This window comes from Aptenodytes patagonicus, chromosome 3 (assembly GCF_965638725.1).
Source record: "Aptenodytes patagonicus chromosome 3, bAptPat1.pri.cur, whole genome shotgun sequence".
NCBI classification, from domain to species: Eukaryota; Metazoa; Chordata; class Aves; order Sphenisciformes; family Spheniscidae; genus Aptenodytes; species Aptenodytes patagonicus.
In genome coordinates this window covers 84,550,483-84,570,816 of record NC_134951.1, presented here as the reverse complement: position 1 = coordinate 84,570,816, position 20,334 = coordinate 84,550,483, and the positions used below count along the sequence as shown (strand labels likewise).

The following is a 20,334-nucleotide window of genomic DNA, read 5'->3' as shown; positions in this document are numbered from 1 at the left end:
CCTTGAACAAAAGATTTTGAAGGAAACAAGACCCTAACTGAAGAGTCTGCTGAAAAGCAGAAGGATGGAGGAGGTAAATTATGCTCCAACTCGATTCCTGTTACTCAGGACCACATGGGCACAAACTGCAATAAATGTAAACATAAGGAAAAGCTTTTTTGGCTGTTAAGAGCAGTCAGACCCTGGCACAGCTTGCCCAGAGGAACTGCGGGGCCTCCACCCCTGGCGATACCCAAACCCCGAGGGGATGTGGCCCCAGACCACTAGCTCTAGGTGACCCCGCTCAGGGCTGGGGGGCTGCACCATACCATCCCCTGGAGCCCCTTGCCACCTCTGCAGCCCTGGGTCTCCATGGCTTGTGCCATGGGCCCTGGCGGCTGGCCCCTGCAGCTTTACACGATTGGGTCAGTTTTATGTGCTCAGTGCCCGCCATAGGGCACCAGGCACCCACTTCAGCAGCACAGCACAGCTCCCCTGACTTCACAGGGTGACAGGAACCAGAGGACTTCCTCCGAAGAGGCTGAGTAGGCCAGCTTTAAAGGCCCGTGCCCCACACGTCGGCACACACACGCCTCCCCCCCACGCTCCGCTCCGCCCCGCCATTTTGAGATCCCTGCCGTCCCCCTCGCCCGTTGCAGCCTGCAGGGCCACCCGGAGCCCTCCAGGGGGCGCTGCCGCGGCGGCGGGTGGCCGCCGCGCCTCTCTTGGCGCACACTCTGGCCTGCCCCGCCGATGTCAGCCGGTGCCGTGCTGGCGGAGGAGGCGTTGCTGCGGCAGGGGCGGGTCCTGCCGCCGCGTTGGGCCTGGCGGGCCGGGGCCGGTTATGGAGGCGAAGAAGATGAACCTGCCGCGGGGCCCCGAGAACCTCTGCTTTGACAAGGACGAGTTCATGAAGGTGGGTGGGGGCTGCCGGGGCAGGCGGGCTGCGGAAGGGCGCTGTGGGCCCGGGCCGGGGTGTCCCGGGGGGCCTCCTGAGGCGGGGGGTGGCGGGTTACCGGGTGGGTGAGAGGAGCCCGGAGCCTTGGTCGAGATCTGTGAGCTCCGCCACGGCTCTGTCCCCGGGCTGAGGCCCCCAGAGAAGCGCTGAGTGTGTCATGAAAGGGGGATCCGGGCCGTTTGCAAAGGCAGGCGGCTCGCACTTCTGCGGTTGCATCCGAGCAGGGGTTACGTCTAAGTTTGGCGAGACTGAAACGGAGTCTGAGCGGCGGAGCAGGGGGGCCTGCCCGAGGAGAGAGCCGGCAGGTTTGCAACCGGGTGATCCGAGTGTCTGTGTCCCGGGCCGGGGCCGGGTGCTGCGGCTCACCTCCTAGGGCAGACCCGAGTCATACTTCCTCCAGGTCGCACCCTGCGTGCTTTGAAGCCAAGTTGCAGGTAGACTGATAACCAGCATTCAGGCCTCGTTGCTTAGAGAGCTCAAAGTAGTTCGTAATACTGTATTTCGACTTTTGTTTGGGTTTTTGTTTGGTTTTTTAAAGTGTATGCAGGGTGTATAGAACCTTGTATTTTGGAGAGCTAGTCTTTTGGTACTCTGACCCACAACATTGTGTGCTTGTGAGATTAAAGACCAAGACTTTGGAACATTGACAACTGCTCCGTTAAGTAGTCTTTTTGCCCCCCAGTACTTCAGTTTGGTCAGCTCACTGGCATATGGAATACTTTATTTTGGGGGTGGGGTGGGTGTGTTCCTGATTTGAACTTTTCATTTACATCCTTCTCTCTTTCCTGTTTCATTTTCAGCCGGATTTTGATGTTGATCACTTTGTATCAGACTGCAGGAAACGAGTGCAGTTGGAAGAGCTCAGAGAGGATCTGGAGCTCTATTACAAACTCCTTAAAACTGCCATGGTAGAACTCATAAATAAGGACTATGCAGATTTTGTTAATCTCTCAACAAATCTAGTAAGTCTTACTAAGTTTTACTATGTAGTTCAGACTCAACATGTTTTAGTGTGATTTTTATTTTTCATATGAAAAGCATGCGGCTTATATTTTGGCATGATTAGATTTAAGACATCTTAAACTGTGACCCCTTGTACTGAGAGAAACTGAAAGACCGTTACTGTAGAATATAGCTACTGTAAAGAATTGCTGTTGGCCCGTAATAAATGTTTTAGATATATGCTTTTTGTCTTAAAAAAAAATCAATTCGTTAGGAAGTTAGACTCAAGGCAAACACTTGACTGAGAATTTTAGTCATTTACATATTAAAATGTCTTGTTCACTGTGTATCCTGCTCTTTTACTCCAGTTCTTCCAGGTTCCAATTATATAGGTTGAAAGAGTGAGATTTAACATTTTTATTGGAAGAAAAACTTCTATAGGTCAAGGTTTTCTTTCAGTTTTGGCTTTGTGTGACAAGCAGTCTGTATCTTTATCCCTGTATTAGAGGTAACGTATTTTTGCATTGCACTTAAAACTGGAGACTATAAAGGGAGGTATCATTTCTCAGTTCTTTTTTAGTGTCTGTAAAATGATAGGCTTTGTCAGTAATTCACATATGAAGTTATCAAAAAAGTCATAAATATTTTTGTGGTGATTTCTTTAGGTTGGCATGGACAAGGCTCTTAATCAGCTTTCAGTACCCTTGGGACAGTTAAGGGAAGAAGTTATGGTATGCTCAAAACAATCATACACAGCTTGGTAAAATTCAGCTCACTTTCATATGATATATAGAATGTCTTTTATTCACATTAATAATAATGATAATAAACTTCTCTGACAATTGACTTCTTAGAGCGGTAGTAGGAGAGGCGTGTTTTCAAGCAGTTGTAGTAGTAGTAAATTTACATTTTCTGTAGTGCCTTTTAATGAAGAGAGAAAGGATTTTTTAAATGTGATAAATGAATGGACTCTTGCAAGACAAGTATAAGGTGACATATTGAACTGTTTTAATATTAGAGTGACTTAAAGATGGTAGTAAATAAATCAGATGCAACACAGTCCCACTAAGGACTTTTTTGCTCAGTCCTGTGGTTTAACCATAAAAGATCACCCCCTTGACGGTCGGTCTTATTCTGACTCTTCCACAGTGACTTGGTATTCAGTGAAGGGCAATTTTTGTTCATCTTGGCAACTGGTTCAGAGGGATGTTTGCTGCATAAATGTGCCTTCAAGATATCTTAGCCTTGATGTCTGAAACAGAAAATAGGTTCACAGTTAGCACAGAGAAATATTTATTATGTGAAAAATGCTACTTAAATCTGATTTATAACTTCAGTTTCAAGACATAAAATTGTATTGTTTTTATTGCTTATTTCTGCGTGAAAGGTGGTTTGTTCTCTGTAAGGTACTAAAAGAACGCTTCTGGTTAAAATAATGATACTTGTGGTGGCAGTACTTTAGGAGCAGCTTATAAGTTCAGTTATTTAGTCTTATTTCTGGTTGGTTTTTTTTTTTTCACTTAGAGGCCAGTTGATGTACTGTAGCTTTTATTTGTCCTATATTCTTATTAATCTGTCTCCTGTTTTAAGTTTAGATTTTTGAGTTAATGTTTTTTAAAACTTAAGTGGGAAGCCAACTTTTCATACTGACTTTCTCTCTCACAGAGTCTTAAGTCATGTGTCAGTGAAGGAATTCAAGCAGTAGATGACCGAATGACTAGACAGGAAGATATTAGAAGAAAAAAGGTACAACAGATAAATGATTACCTTGGAAAGAGCCTCATTAGGGCAACTTTTGTTTTTGCCATTAACCCAGAGAAAATGAAATTTTAAAAGTTTTAGACTGTCTAGATACACACTGTGCAGGATTTTGCACTTGTAAAAATAATGATTGAAATTTTGGTTGACAGACTTCATTTTTACAGTGTCTAGTTGATCATAAATCTTTATTTTCCTTTATTTGCCAAAAACATCTACGTTTGGTTTGGTTGGCTTTTTTTAATTAGTTACTTGTTTCTGCTTGTAGTAGTATATAAACTTGCTTACTATGAATGTAATTGAAATACAGAAGTTTAATTTCTATATGAGGGGGAGGAACTAACATTTGTCTTTGTGCTTAACTTGGTAAAAATTGGATAAGAACAGCTGTTCTACATCTGTGACAAACATTGTGGGGTTTTATGGGCTTATGTGAGCAATACTTCAACTGAGACATGACTCAAGTATTAAGGAGGAGGGAGGGAACTTAACACCAGAAAAAAAAAAACCCCAACAAAAAAAAAATATCCAAAATATCTTCAGGGTTGTTAGATAATGTAAATTGGGATTGGGGTCAGACATGAAAAATCTTTCTTTAATTATAGATGTGTGTCCTGAGACTTATTCATGTTATTCAGTCTGTTGAGAAAATTGAGAAGATTCTACATTCCCAAGGCACTAAAGAATTGTCCTCATTAGAGGGAAACAGGTAAAAATTATGGAAATGTTCAGTTTTGTTTGTAATTGATGGGACTAACTTAATTTCATGGTATTGGTGTAGATGAAGTTACAAACATTAGTATATATCTTTAGAAATGTAACTCTGATGGAATAAGTGACTGTTATTTTACTATTTTCTCAGGTTTAGTCTTCTGCAGACTGGTCATTTGCAGAATATGTAACTCAGCCTCCAAAGTTCTGAATTACTTGTAGTGCTTTCAGTAAACGTGTGCTTTTTGAAGTTTGCATGCAATAATTTTTTCTTTTTCTTGGAAGTCACTAATCCTGTCATGTCTGAAATACTCTCTACAGTACAGTTTATTACATCATTTGGAAGTAAAATGGGAAATAGCTTTTCTTGTTTTCCCTGCATACGTATAACTGAAAGGACTGCCGCAATAGTCTGAGGCAGGCAAGCCACACGTGTAGTACTTCTGGAAGATGGAAAGTTTGTGACAAATTCCAGCCAGACTCACAAGTTTTGTTTTTTAACAACTTCATGGAAAGCGTCTTCTCCCTTGCTGAGGGATGGAAGATGTCTTTCAGCCAGTTTTGGAACTGATGCACCAGCTGTGCGCTTGAAATAATTGACTGGGATGCAAGTGCAAATTACACTGAAGGAAAAAGACAATTTCATGAACCTGTTTGAATGTGAGACTGTCTCTTCAGTTTAGTGTGCTGGATCACATGGTAATGAGTTGGGGGAGGTAGACAGAGTAATAGGTTGATACCTAGAGGGACAAAACATATGCAAATATTTTCGGTCAGGGTGAGGCACTTTGCAGAATCATGTTTTGAAGCAAGATTGTACTCAAGTGGCTGAAAATTTGGCTAATTATATACACCTGAGAGGGGTAGGACTGTTTCTGTAGAGATAGCTGTCATTAGTTTTACCACATGACAGAAAAGGGAAATAAGAAACAAATGTGGATAGCGAAGAGCACTTACAGCAGAATGAGCTGTAAGGCTGCCTTTTCATGTGACAGTAAGCAGCACTACCCTATAGAAAACAGTGCTTCATACTGTTGAGGCAGCTTCTTATGTTCCTCTCAGCTTCTGCTTCACCCACTTCATACCTTAGTAGCTCCAGAATAACTCTAATCGTGTAGTCTGTTCCAGATTACTATGGCATGATTGCAATAATTGTAGTAGTACCTATCAGAATTCCAAATATTTAGATTAAACCACAAAAATTGGGGGAGGGCATTATCTATCTGCTGCAGATGAAAGTGAGTTGATTTGAAAGGTTCTAACTGTGTATTCTCATTCTGTATCATCTCTCTTCTAGCCCACTTTTAACTGGACAGGTTTTGGAGAGAATTGCCACAGAATTTAATCAACTACAGTTTCATGCAGTACAAAGCAAAGGAACGCCCCTTTTGGACAAAGTGAGACCAGTACGTATTGCATGATAGCCAGCTTAACACTTGTAGGATCAAGCAAACCCAATATAATTGGAAGACAAATGCCTGTTTCCACAGAGTTTTATTGAATTAATTTATGGGGGAAAATGAGTTTCAAGAGGTAATTTTTATCAGTTGACTAGAAGTATTGCTTCTTCTGAGGGTTTATGCTTTGTTTGCTAACTTCTTTAGGATAAATTACTTAGAATAAGAGTAGGAGATACAACAGACATTTTTGTCAGCCTAATGTATCTTGCAGTTTGTCTGCTTGCTGATACTGAGGCCTAGTTCTAGAGATTTATGTTGGTTTTGTTAGCTGCAGTGTACAGACCAGGATATGAATGGAATGTGCCTACAGAGTGGCTGGCTTGAATATATTCAACTTTGTCTTTTGGTGAAATTTGTTGCCTGACTGTGGCTGTTCAGGCTGGTAGGCTGATCTCCCTAATATCCTGTTTGTAATAACTGTCTACTGTAAAAGATGAATTGACAGGGGTTTTTTTCTTCTGTCTATTCATTGGGGAGAGGGAACAAATGAAGACTGGTACTTAAAGGTAGATAGTATGAATAATGTGAATATGGAGACGGGCTAATGCTTTAAGCTGATTAGCATGGAGCTGACATTCTTGATGGCTTTCGAGCTAGCGAGGTAGTTCATAGTTCCAGTTTTTCACTATGTGTGTCTATTGGCAATATAAATGTATTTCAGTTCAAGACTTCCATGGTACCACGTTGATTCATGGGCAGTTTACAAGACTGTTCTGGCCACTGAGTTATCAAATATGGATAGCAACAGAAGTGTGAGCAACAGGGTAGTGTTTTCATGACTAGTCAGCAATTGGGTTATGGGCTTTGCATATTCAGAACAAATTTTGTGGCTATTTAAAGAACCATTTTAGGATGAATGGACACAATATAGCATGCAAAAGGCCAGAGAAAAAATTTGACTCGTTAAACTGGTAGTTCAGCTGTGATTAAATTAATGTGTGTTGCTGAACTTGCTTCAAATACAGAGTTGTAAGGGACCATCTTGGGCCAGGAATGTATCTGCAGGTAGTGTAGCAATGAGTTGGATCTAGTGGAAGAGATATTGCAGGAGACGAGGACAAATGGTTAGCAAATGGAAGAATATATGTTGACTAAAGCAGCTGTTTGGCAGAAGCCAGAAGGAATCTAATGGCACGTCACTTTTTTTGCCAGTGTCACTCAATGTCTGTGGTTTGCAGTAATTTGACAAGTAGTGCTGGGAACACACTATCGTTTTAGTTTTTGACAGTGAGGGGTAAATGCCACAGTTGTTATCCCTGGTGACTTACTGTGAAGCTTTTGTGTATTATCACACATAGTAGTTCAGTTCAAGGAACAATTACTGACGTATTTCTTCAGGATAAAGGGGACCTTAGATAAGTTACCGCATAACTTACAACATACAGAGAAAAATAATTGCCTTTTATCCTTATTATAATAAATACTGTGTTAAACAGCATCAGTAACCCATTAAGCTTGTGTTAATGTTCATTTAATGGTGACAGTTATCAAAACTTGTGCACCTTTCAAATAAAAATGGAAAGCTGAATTAGGTATTTCTGGAACAATTTTCTTCAGCAATGATGGCAAGGCTTTGCTTTTGTTTTTATTACTATATTTTGTTTCTCTTCATAGCGTATAGCTGGAATAACAGCTATGTTGCAGCAGTCTCTGGAAGGCCTGCTCTTGGAAGGCCTTCAAACTTCAAATGTTGACATAATACGTCACTGTCTTCGCACTTATGCAACAATTGACAAAACACGAGATGCAGAGGCATTAGTTGGTCAAGTGCTTGTAAAACCTTATATAGATGAGGTAAGATAAAATCAAGAATCCTAAGAAAATGAATTGATTTGCAAACATGCTTACTTTTCCTGTTAACCTCCAGCTTTCTTTAGCAGCTTCAAAATGCCTTTGTGGAGAGAGCAGGAGAACTGAACCCCAACACAATGTCAATTTGTTTGTTGTTGCTGTTTAAGAAAAAATTCGCCTGTCACCGATTTCAGGATATATCCAGTTGGGATTCTTTTTCTCATCTACATTTTTCTTGTTGGTTTTTTGGATTCCTCACCCCCTTAAACCAAGCATATGACTGATGTAAAATCCAATTTTTTCTGGACCAGGGTGCATCTGTGGGAATTGGATCAGATCTGGGGTTTGCATTTCTTCATGGCTGGGTCAGTAGCAGGCAAATGCAGCAAAAATAATTCTTAGTGCAATGTCCTTTTCTTCCCATTGTATGAGGAAGCAGTTTCTGCAGTTCCCAGCTGTACCAGGATAGTAGCAGGAGCAGGAACAAGTGTTTGTTTGGGAAGCATTTGCTGTTGTCTGGTGGGAAAAATGTGTCAGATAGCCAGTTTCTCAATTCATGAGAAACTGATTTTAGTAGGCTGTCAGTTCACAGTAACAAATTGGACCAATCACAAAGTACTGATTGAATTTTCTGAAATGAGGGGACTTTCTGCTAATTCTCTTGACTTTTGCTGCTACCTGTAAAATGGTTCCTCACCTTTTTGTAGCACGGTTTGTTCTTACACCTATTCTGGCCTGAACAGGTGGTGACTAGTCTACACTACTTTTTTTTTCTTTTTGTTGTGGTTGATGATAATGTAATTCCTCCAAAAAAAAGCTCAGACAGTAAGCTGCCACAAGAGTGTAACAGAAAGTCAGTCAGTTGTGCTGAATTTTTCTTGTATGTCAGCACACCTGCAGTTGCCACTGAAAACGTTTTTAAGGTCCTACAATTATATTATAGTAACTCTAGTTTCAAGCTTCGAGTGAAAATCTAAAAATTCATTTTAAGATATTTGCTGTGTTTGAAATGACTTGAGAAACCAGGTTTGTGCTGAAGCGATGTTGCTATAATACCAAAACTTCTTTTGACCCTTTTCATCAGTGTGTTGGGAATTATGTCCAGGTCAGGTAATGATTCCATATCATTTCAGAGGATATTTGTTCCCTACTGATACCTGAATAAGTGCCCTTTTACAGTATAACTACTAGTGTTAACTGACTGCTCTGTTGCAGGAAGTTTCCCTGGCTTTCACTAGATTGTCAGAGTATTTCATAAATGCATTAAATTCACTGACCTTAAAGAAGTTAAACTGGGCCAGCGCCAGGGCTACAAAGTTGGTGTCTTAAAACTAGCGTTATGAATCTCTCAGCAGTATTCATTTTCCTGCTCCTGTGGGGAGGAAGAACTGTAAAGTACAAGAGCTGCCTTGGCAATTGCAAATATACACTTGCTTGAATTTGTGCGTGTTGGTAGAAGGCAGCATAGATCTTCCTCTCGTCGTTGCCTCTGCAATACATAGCACTTTTCAGTGGCTTTGAGTCCCAAGTTACGTTATTGATGTATCTTTCCCTTTGCTGTCAAGATTTTCTTTTACTGACATTACTCTTTAAATTGAGGTGTTTAATAACATTCTCTTTGCTCAGTAAACTGTGAGAGGCATGTTATGATGTGAGGTACTCTTTTCTGCTTTCAGGATATTTAAAACAGTTTGTTCTCTACTGGTATTTTACAAAAAAATGAGACTGCTTATAGTATAGAGTTAACACTTTTATTAAGACCTATAAAAGCAATGTGAACATTGTTTCTAAAAGTATTGAATATGTTTCTGTAGGTAATAATACAGTTGCTTTTTCTTACACTGATGTCCCTTTCTGAACATAAATGCAGAAATGACCTTAAGGTATCTGCTTCCTTTTTCCATTTAGTGGCCATTTGCCACGGTGTTCCCAAACAAGGCAAGTGAAGAGTTAATCTGTATAACTTTTGCTGAAGGAGTTGTTCTTCTAAATCAAGACAGGGAAAAGAAATTACCTTTTTTTCACTCAGTAATGTCTTCAGCAGCCAAGAGATGGAATTGTTGCCTTTCCCTTCCCTGGGAAAGAATAGTATGCCTGATAACACCTGAGCTGTATGTCGTTGTCAGTAGCATGTTTCTTTTCTGCTGTTGGAAAGGAAACATTTAAAATTTTTCTGGTTTTACTTTGTACGCATACAGATTTACAAAGCAAAGCCAGCTCCTGGCTTTTGGATGGGAGAGGGAGTCAAACGGTGGTGGCCTCTCCCCTTAAGGACAGACTTCCTTTGGGTGCTTGCTAATGCTGCAGCAACTGCTGCAGTGGGGGACAGGTCGTGTTCCCCTCTGTTTTTGCAGTATCTGTTCTTTCCCCACTTCTGCACCGTTCCGCTTGTTTATGTAGCAAGAGGCAAAAGTGTTCAGACAGGTGGAAGAATACCAAGAAATAAAAGCTATTGTTCTTTTCCTGTATTGTCCAACTACTGTCTGCCTTCTCTTTATGGCAGAGAATTATCCCTTTTCACTGGATATGAGGTACTGTCCTGACAAACTGCTTTGCTAGCTGCATTAAAGACTTAGCATTGTCACAGAAGATTCTTGGCTATTGGCTTACCTGCATTTGGGATCGGACCAACAAGCTCTAAATTTAGAAGAAATTTTTTACTTTATTCTGAGGTTTGATTAGCTTTTGCCAGTCACCCGTTTAACTTTACAGACTGCTTCAGGGGACAGTGATGTGTGCAGTGGGTAGGGAGCCGGACATGGTGGCTAACATTTAAAAGCAAGGAGCTCATTCCCATTCTTGTGGGCAATCTGGCCAGTTAGAGTGCCCCATTAAAGGAAGTAATAATTCAAGCTGGCGAGTTATACTTGGAAACTATAATATAAAAAAGTAAAACGTCCCAATATTTGGGGTTATAGTGTTAGGAGTTTTGAGAGAGTAGACTGAGAGTCTTGCATTATGGTGTTTCATATTCACTTTTCTGACATTTAACACTGAACTCTTCCTGGCAGGTGATTGTGGAACAGTACGTTCAATCTCATCCTAATGGCCTTCAGGCTATGTACAATAAACTGTTGGAGTTTGTTCCTCATCATTGCCGTCTTTTACGTGAAGTAACAGGGGGAGCTATTTCGAGGTAAATATCTTGGGTTTTCTCTCAGTTGCATTAAAGTTACAGCAAGTATCATATAGTTTTGAAATGCTTTGCATAATTAGCTTCCATGCATGAACAACTTACCTGGCCTTTCCTGAAGATTCATAGTCAAGTTTGGTTGCTCTCTCGTGTCTGTGTTTTTCAAAACAAAACAGTGAACAAACTTTCTTGGTGCCCCAGCCCAGACCTTCAGAGGAGGGAAAGAGAAGCCTGTATTTCAGCAGTAGAATTGAGTACTGTTCATAATACAATGTGTCAGATACCTTGTTTTTGTGAATCCATGAAGCATGATTGTACGCTTCATCCAAGAAAAAGGGCAAAATAAAGCTATTAAAAAATCTGAGTTCAAAAGTTACTGGGTTGTTAATGTACATCAGAAAAGTGGGGATGATCCCTAGAGGTTTGACTGATGTATTGCATGAACTGGAACTGCAGGTTTAATTGATTTGTGTAGTGCTTCCACTGTCTTCTCCAAAAGTGCTTAATTCTTTATGCAATTAAATTGCCTGTTTTGAAGTTTAAATAATTCAGGTCTACTGAATTGTATCCATTTATTCATCTGTTTTCAGGCTGGTTAATATAGTAGACTGCTGTAATTAGCAGAACTATGGATGTAGCCCCTAGGGACTGCAGAATTACTTTGCTAATTAGTCATCCATTGCTGAGGTTTTTATGACTCCTAAGTTTTACTAACATTTCAATTTTTTAATCCCTCAGCAAGTTTTAATCTTTCTTCTTAATAATGGAATGTTTCTACTTTGTACTGTGGTGTACTGAACTGGAATTAAATGCTTGTATCTCTTCTGCTCTCAATTTATAAATTTTCATAATCAAGGTAGCTTTTAGTCTTTTGCTTCGAAGCACAATATCATGTATTAAATACAGCTTGGAACAATTATGAAAAAGTTCTGCTTCTTTCCATTGCATTAGTGACATTACTTCTACTCGGTACCTCTTTTGAAGTTTGGAGCTGTTAAAACTTGAAATACACAAGTAAGAATAGGAGTTCTCAGCTGAAATGTACTCATTTTCCAGAACACACTGGCAAAATACAGAACTGATAAAATTTTAAAACACTTTGAGAGTTATAAAAAAATACCTTGTGTTTGATGAGACTGTGGGATCAGATATGAAATCTGGAAGGAAGAATAGTTTAAGGGAATCGGCATACCTACATTAAAAAAACTTAACTGTGTTTTGTCTACTGCAGTGCATGTCTTTTTAGTTATCCCTACCTCCAAATAGAAGTCTGATGGTAAAATATAACCATGGAATAACTGCAATTTTATTTCAGTGAAAAAGCAGATATTGTTCCTGGATATGATTTCTTAGTGAATTCGGTGTGGCCAGAAATAGTACATGGTTTAGAAGAGAAACTGCCATCACTGTTTAACCCTGGAAACCCAGATGTGTTTCATGAGGTAATTAATTAATTTTAATTTTTTCCATTTGTGATTCCTTTGACACACACAAGAATTGAATGAGTTGTGTTCTCTAGCTTTTTTCCCCTGCTGCTTTTCTGTAAATTCATGTTGTTGCATGGCTCGGAAAAGGAGGTTATCTCAAATAATTTGATTTAATTTTCACAGTAATTAATTCTCCCCTCAAGTTTGTCAGGAAAGCTCATACAGAAGTTATTGGAAGCCATTTAGTCATGTGAATTTGGGCTTAGTATTTGTTTTAGGAGTAGATGTTCTTTCTCAGTTGAAGAATTGCAACATAAATGAAGGCAGGAGTGGACGACTTCAATGTTCACCCAAGACTGGGACTTATGTATAGGAAGGGCTGTTATGTTAATTAAATACCTGGATTACAACTTGCCCTATACTATGGGAAGGTTAAAAAAATTCATTGTTTCACTGGCTTGTTTTAGCTTTTGCTCTCTTTCAGTACTGCAGATTATGTTGTGATGAGAAACACAAGTTAACTAAAAGAAATAAAAATACTTGGAGGCAGTGTGATAAGGTTTAGAACATAAAAGAAGTATTTTCTCTGATATCGCAACCAATTATGAAGCAAGCTTACGTTAGAAAATGAATTTAAAGTACTTGTCACTCTTGTATTTTCATGATTGGCAGTGCTGCTCTGCCTCTAAAAGATCATCTTTTACTAATGTTGAAACAGATTTCTTGGTCTAGTATGAAGATTGGCTCTGGCAGTACTTTGTTAATATGTCACAAGTAGAAAATATGAGCTTTCTGCTTTTCTTCATGTCCTGTCTGTCTGTATTCAACCGTGATTGCTGAAATATTTGGATTTTTTTTTTCCTTGCAGCTTGACTTATGATTATTGTGAAACCTTTTCTTTTCAAGATGGAGACAGCAGGCAGTGATAAACTGTCTGAAGCAAGGCATAGTAAGCAGATCAGGACAAATGACTTGGGGAAATGTTGGATTGCTGGTGGAGGTTTATAAGGCAAATGATTCTTCCTGTGTTCATGCAAAACTGCTTGTACTAAATACTTACATTTTTCTTGGAATTTAAGATCTCTTTCATACAGATACATTGAATAATTGAAGGCAGGCAGGCATGACAGTGAATGTTTGCAGGGCTGGCTGTGAATAAGAAGCAAATGAAATGGATGTTGAAGAAAGTTGTGGTAATGCCATGCAAATGACACTATAGGGTCTTCCCTCTCCCCTGTGAGAATACTTAGTTTCACATAAAGTTTCAGTCACTCTTCAAGCTTTCACCTAATGCCCTGCATACTGCAAATTGTGAACCGTGCTGGGCTTTTGTTGTCTGTGCTGCTTGATTTACACAAGAATTTATTTTATCTTCAGAAGAGCTGGATTTGCTGTTTTAAATGAATTATTTTTAAAAGGCTGTCATCTTATATTAAGCTGATATTGACCAACAGTGACATTGTGTTTATTTAAAAAAAACCAAACACCAAAACCATAAAAACCCAACACCCCCCCATGACCTTCAAGTAAATCATGTAGTAAGTCTAAAGTACTTTCCAGACTACTTTTGACTACTTAAGTGACTCAGAGTCTAAATCATTAAAATATTTTATCTAAAAATCAATATGAAGTTGAAATGCCAAGTGTAAAAATGCTATTATGTCTATCTGAAGACTAATAGGAGTAGTTCTGAATTAAGAGGGGGGGAAAAAACCCTTTAAAATTGTTTCTGCACTGCTGATAATCCAAGTAATGCAACACAGATTTTTAGACAGAAATCTTCTATCTCTGTTTTCTAGGTTGATAGAAATGCAAAACGTCTTTTTCTCCAGGTTTGTTTGCATATGTATATATGTATAGGTTTAATGCTGAAAAGTTTGAATATGCAATATTATCTGTTAGGAGGTTTTTAGATGTAGAGGAGGGGAATGGAAAAATACTTCTTTAAAATCCTGTGAAAATCAGACTGGCAGTGTTAAGCATGTATGTTAAAATAACTATTTACTTGTGCAGAGTTTTTAAAAAAAAAAAAAAAAAATTGATTCAGGTTGTTGTGCCCTTATTTCTGAGTCAGATTTGTAGATTTACAGGCATTTGAAAAGAATGCTTTTTATCCCTAAACATTCATTTGAGACTATTAAGTTTAGATTCCTCTGTTTGAAAATTGCTCCATTTTGTTTCCTACTTTAACTTCTCTTAAGTATCTTTGTGCAGTAAACAGTCCAGTCCTAGAAGCTGAAATGGGAACTAATCTTGCAGTTGATTCCCTTGCTTGGATATAATGTTATCAATAACTAGATAAATGTCTCTCGAGTTGTCTTCTATTTTGAAAGTGATAGGTCTTTTCAGAGTGTTTGGTTTATATCTCTGACTAATACTCAAGGTAGCAGATTATTAACGGCTTGTTTGCCTTTTTACAGTGCTGGGTTTATTATCTAAGAAAGGAGGCCTGAAAGAGCACTAATCTGTCATTCATTCTGGATTTAACTCACATACTTTTTATGATTCCATTGTGTTATAGATACAGCCACATCGCGAGAAAAGTAGTTACCTAAAAGCTTTTGTGTGCAATTTCCAGAATACCATCTTGACACACTGAAGCTGCCATGTCACAAGAAAAATATGCTGTAATTATACCTTTAACAGAAAGTTATGAACTTACTGAGATACACAAAAGCATGCCCATGTCATAGAATAGTTTGGGTTGGAAGCAACCCCTAAAGGTCATCTAGTCCAGCCCCCCTTCCATGGGCAGGGACACCTTCAACTAGATCAGGTTGCTCAGGGCCCCGTCCAACCTGACCTTGAATGTTTCCAGGGATGGGGCATCTACCACCTCTCCAGGCAACCTGTTCCAGTGTTTAATAGAATCATAGAGTCATTGAGGTTGGAAAAGACCTCTAAGATCATCGAGTCCAACCGTTGACCCAACACCACCATGCCCACTAAACCATGTCCCTAAGTGCCTCATCTACTCGTCTTTTAAATACCTCCAGGGATGGTGACTCAACCACTTCCCTGGGCAGCCTGTTCCAATGTTTAACCACTCTTTCAGTAAAGACATTTTTCCTCATGTCCAATCTAAACCTCCCCTGGTGCAACTTGAGGCCCTTTCCTCTCATCCTATCGCTAGTTACTTGGGAGAAGAGACCGACCCCCCCCCCCCCCCCCCCCCGCTACAGCCTTCTTTCAGGTAGTTGTAGAGAGCGATAAGGTCTCCCCTCAGCCTCCTTTTCTCCAGGCTAAACAACCCCAGTTCCCTCAGCCGCTCCTCATAAGACTTGTTCTCCAGACCCTTCACCAGCCTCATTGCCCTTCTCTGGACATGCTCCAGCACCTCGACGTCCTTCTTGTAGTGAGGGGCCCAAAACCGAACACAGTATTCAAGGTGCGGCCTCACCAGTGCCGAGTACAGGGGCACGATCACTTCCCTACTCCTGCTGGCCACACTATTTCTGATACAGGCCAGATTTTTACAACACCGTCGTTGTAAAAAATTTCTTCCTTATACCTAGTCTGAATCTACCCTCTTTTAGTTTAAAGCCATTCCCCCTTGTCCTGTCGCAACAGGCCCTGCTAAAAAGTTTGTCCCCATCTTTTGTATAAGCCCCCTTTAAGTACTGAAAGGCCGCAATAAGGTCTCCCTGGAGCCTTCTCTTCTCCAGGGTGAACAACCCCAACTCTCTCAGCCTTTCTTCACAGGAGAGGTGTTCCATCCCCCTGATCATTTTTGTGGCTTTCCTCTGGACCTGCTCCAACAGGTCTGTGTCTTTCCTGTGCTGAGGGCTCCAGAGCTGGACACAGTACTCCAGGTGGGGTCTCACCAGAGCTTAGTAGAGGGGCAGAATCACCTCTCTCGACCTGCTGGCCACGATTCTTTGGATGCAGCCCAGGATACAATGGCCTTCTGGGCTGCGAGCGCACATTGCTGGCTCATGTCCAGCGTTTCATCCACCAGTACCCCCAAGTCCTTCTCGGCAGGGCTGCTCTCAATCCCTTCATCCCCCAGCCTGTATTGGTACCGGGGCTTGCCCCGACCCACGTGCAGGACCTTGCACTTGGCCTTGTTGAACCTCATGAGGTTCACACAGGCCCACTTCTCGAGCTTGTCCAGGTCCCTCTGGATGACAACCCATCCCTCTGGCATGTCGACCACACCACCCAGCTTGGTGTCATCTGCAAACTTGCTGAGGGTGCGCTCGATCCCACTGTCTGTGTCACTGATGAAGATATTGAACAGTACTGGTCCCAATACAGACCCCTGCGGGACACCACTCATCACCAATCTCCATCTGGACGTGGAGCCCTTGACCACTACCCTCTGGATGCAACCATCCAACCGATTCCTCATCCACCAAACAGTCCACCCATCAAATCCGTATCTCTCCAATTTAGAGAGAAGGATGTTGTGGGGGACCATGTCAAAGGCCTTACAGAAGTCCAGATAGACGACATCTTGTCGCTTTTCCCTTGTCCACTGGTGTAGTCACTCCATCATAGAAGGCCACTAGGTTAGTCAGGCAGGACTTGCCCTTGGTGAAGCCATGCTGGCTGTCTCGAATCACCTCCCAGTGCATCCTGTGGTTGCAGGAGAGTTTCTGAGAGCAGAACCTATAAGCAGCAAATCAGGGGCTTCTCCTGAGAATGTTTTACAGCTTCTTAAGAGGCAAAATCACATCACTTAAAGTGCTCTGGATTGTGGTAAAAGCCTTGCTGCTATAGCCCCTCTGCTGCTCTTACTGCAATGAAGTCCGAAGCACTGAGAGATTCAGTCAAGCTTATTTCATTAGTTCAGCAGTGGCTTAATGAGCATGTATGATAGGTTTTATGGCTGTTTTCTATTTTTTTTATAGAAGAAACTTGCACATAAGCCAAACCGTTTTTCATTGCAGAGAGATAAATTTTAACTGTAGCTGTATTTTGATTTTTAAATTGATTTTAAATTGATTTACATAACCTTGTGTTCTGTTAGCAAGGTCTGTTTTGCGTGAAATAACATTTTTATGCACTGTTTTGCTTCTGGTTTTTGCTTAAGTGCTTGGCTTTCTGCTTTGTGTATGATTTAATTTATTTAACTGGTTAACGCCCTGAAAATAATGAATACTGTTGAGAGTAAGCCCACAGTACATTTGAGGATGAATGTAATTTCTCTTTGCTTGCAAGTGACTTAATGCTATTTGTAAACATCTTATTAGAAGTATACACTGGATAAAGTTAGTTTATCTGAAATTGTTTAAAGTTCTTCTGCAAATACCAAATATTTGCAAAACATATTTTTAGGGAAACAGTTCTAGAAATTCCTATAATACAGGTCCTATATAACAGAAAAAATATCATGCTTTCATTCTCATGTGTGTTTGGTTATGTGTACTTCTGGGTTTTGCTCCTGATTATTTCTATTTGTTGTATCCCTTTATCTCCTGCAACTGACTCTGTTCTTAGTACCGTGCAGCACTGTTGTTCCACCCCAGTGATTCAGCTCAGAAATACTGATGCATCTCTCTGATCAATTCTGCTTGTTCAGGGTACTTGGACAATTTTATGCTTTTTAGAAGTGTCCTGCGCTAGCTTTTCTTACCATAGAATAACACCTACTAGTTAATTGGTTTTGGTTTCACTGCAATCCAGAATTTTAGCCTTGTATGATTAGGTGATGGGGGCCAGTGTTAGCCCATTCTGAACCTCGAGCTTAACTGTAGTGTGATACAAGACTTCTGAATAGGTGGTGGCCTTCCTTGCTTGCTGGGACCCTGCGCGTGATCAGAATGCTCATTCTCTTTCTGCAGAAGTACACTACTAGTATGGATTTTGTACGGAAATTTGAGCGACAATGTGGCTCCCAGGCCAGCGTGAAACGGTTAAGATCTCATCCTTCTTACCATAGCTTTAACAACAAATGGAATTTGCCTGTATATTTTCAAATAAGGTTAGTATGCATTTTTTTGTTCTCTCTTTCAAAAGTAGAGTTCAGTCACAGCAAGATGATCTGGCTTAGGGTCAGATCTCACTGTTCAAAGTTTCACTTGTCAACAAATCATAGCAGAAGTCAAACTAAGAATTTGATTACTAAGTCAAGTAACTGGTTTATATATCTTTCAACAATCTAGCAAAATCACAGCCAGCTACTCTTCAATATGCAGTGTTGTTGTTACACCGAATTTGATATGCTACTCGTAAGACTTTCAGGAACAGATCTAGATAAGTCTTGAAATCTTGTTTCAAATTCTTTTTCTCCAGTGTGCCTGGAACTAAGCTGTATGTTGAAGGATGCTACTTGTGCAAATCCAGAGGAATACTTACTATGAGGGAAGAAGTCTTTCTTCTTAGAAATACAGAAATAAAGGACTTGACAACTTTTCCAGATCTAGCCATTTCTGGCATGCTTTTTGTCTCACAGGATGTACTGTGTAAAGTGCTGGGTCTTGTAGCATTGCCTTCCCAAAGATTGCCCTACTATTCTCTTTTCCTGAGGAGCTGAGTAATAAGTTTTAGCTTACTTTTCCAGCAGGTTTGATGTACCTGTCATATTACTTTTTACAGTCTTGCAGCTAGAAGAGAGCAGAGAGACCCAAGAAAGACCTGTTTTAATTCTAGTAATGCTAGAATTTTAATGAAAGGAACAAAATAGAATGTAAAACCGTATTTTTAGAAAGTGTCATCTACACATCTGATTGTAGGGCCAGATAGCAAGCCTCCAGGCAAGAAAGAGAACTGTTGATGAAGTCTGCTATGACCTAAGTGTGCTGTGTGTGATCTCTCTTGGTCCAAAACCTTCTGAGAGTCTCTTAAAAAAAAAAAAAGGGGGGGGTGGTGGGGTGGTTGCGTGTGTAAAATTTCCAAAAAAAAGAGGGGAGAGAAATTGATGTTTATTTTTAACCTGGATCACCTTAGTGGCCCTTTTTATTGCATGATTCTATGACTGGCAATAACAGTGCAACCATAGCCACATTCATACAGTTCCTTTAATCCAGGATAAATCTACATTGCTGCTGAAAAATTCCATCTAGGAATCTTATGAGCGCTGGAGCTAATGTAAGATATGTGACAGGAGCATGGGGCTGGGAGCAGGGTCTTAGTGTTTTGGTGGTTCGCTGTGTTTTGTAAAATGGTAGCCACAGCCTCTGACATCCTGGTTTGGTTTTTTGCTTGCACATCTGTTCCTGCATGTGTGTAGTGAACTGATACGAGAATCTGTTACCCTGGGCAAAAAAAGGCTGACGTTCAACTCCAATCAATTTCTCCAAACCACTTAACTGTACAAATATTGGTGCTGGCCAAGGGAAAGGGCAGGAGTACTCACTACAGTAGCAGTGCTGAGTACACAGACTAAAAATGTCCATGGAACTGTAGCCATTATGAACCTTTTAACTGATGCATATCATTAATAGGTCTGTGAGTCTGCCCATTTTGTTTGAATGTGCAACTTTTCTAATAAGTGACCACTTGATCAAACTTTGATACTCTTGCTCATAAAATTGAAATGGAGCTCCAGCATATTCTTTCTGTTCAAAACTGATCTTTCCCATTAGGTATTTTTAGCTCTGATTAAAAAAAAACTTTTTAAAAAGTCATTTTCCTTTAATCCAAGATTACTGTAAATCTAAATAGTGCACTATTTTGATAAATGGTTGGATAACAGCAGCTGATTCATCTTTCACCATATTATTCCTATATATTGGAATCATCTGATAACTTTTGGAAGTGCCCATGAATTCTTTAGTGCACAAATGTGAAAATAATGCAACATATTCATGATATATATCAGGGAAGCTTTTTCTTTGATGTATGTTAATATCCTTAAGTCATACAGGATTTTTATTGAAGTATTATCTCACACTGTGGCATTTATAGTTAAGATTGCTGGGTTTTTTCTTTTCTCAATTACAGAAATTACCCAGAACAATCAGCCCTCACTAAAGCCTTTACAAATGATCCTTTCAGGGACAGATGGATGTACAGGCATTTCTTCTGTAGCAGTGCTGGCACAAATAGCCCCAATAACTCTTTCCCTTGCCATTCCTTCAATTATGTCAGTACAACTGATTGTGGAACTGTAGTGGACCCCACATTGGGGAAATTTTTTTCCTATGTTAGAAACATTCAGCAAAAACTATGTCATTGTTAAAAGTCTGATTCCATTCTCTAGTCCTTCTCACCATAAGACTTAAAGACACT

The 20,334-nt window shown here is 40.2% G+C and overlaps 1 protein-coding gene across 1 annotated transcript in view; it reads left to right on the top strand.

Moving 5' to 3' along the window:
• Positions 1–767: 767 nt before the first annotated feature.
• The window catches only part of COG2 (component of oligomeric golgi complex 2), a 33,891-nt gene continuing 14,324 nt past the window's right edge, over positions 768–20,334 (top strand). The window contains exons 1-10 of the mRNA XM_076334078.1: positions 768–895; positions 1,738–1,899; positions 2,545–2,610; positions 3,545–3,625; positions 4,243–4,346; positions 5,646–5,754; positions 7,423–7,602; positions 10,611–10,735; positions 12,048–12,174; positions 17,946–18,085. Coding sequence (XP_076190193.1) covers positions 824–895; positions 1,738–1,899; positions 2,545–2,610; positions 3,545–3,625; positions 4,243–4,346; positions 5,646–5,754; positions 7,423–7,602; positions 10,611–10,735; positions 12,048–12,174; positions 17,946–18,085 — 1,166 coding nt within the window. The 5' untranslated portion in view covers positions 768–823. The remainder of the gene's footprint in view (positions 896–1,737; positions 1,900–2,544; positions 2,611–3,544; positions 3,626–4,242; positions 4,347–5,645; positions 5,755–7,422; positions 7,603–10,610; positions 10,736–12,047; positions 12,175–17,945; positions 18,086–20,334) is intronic.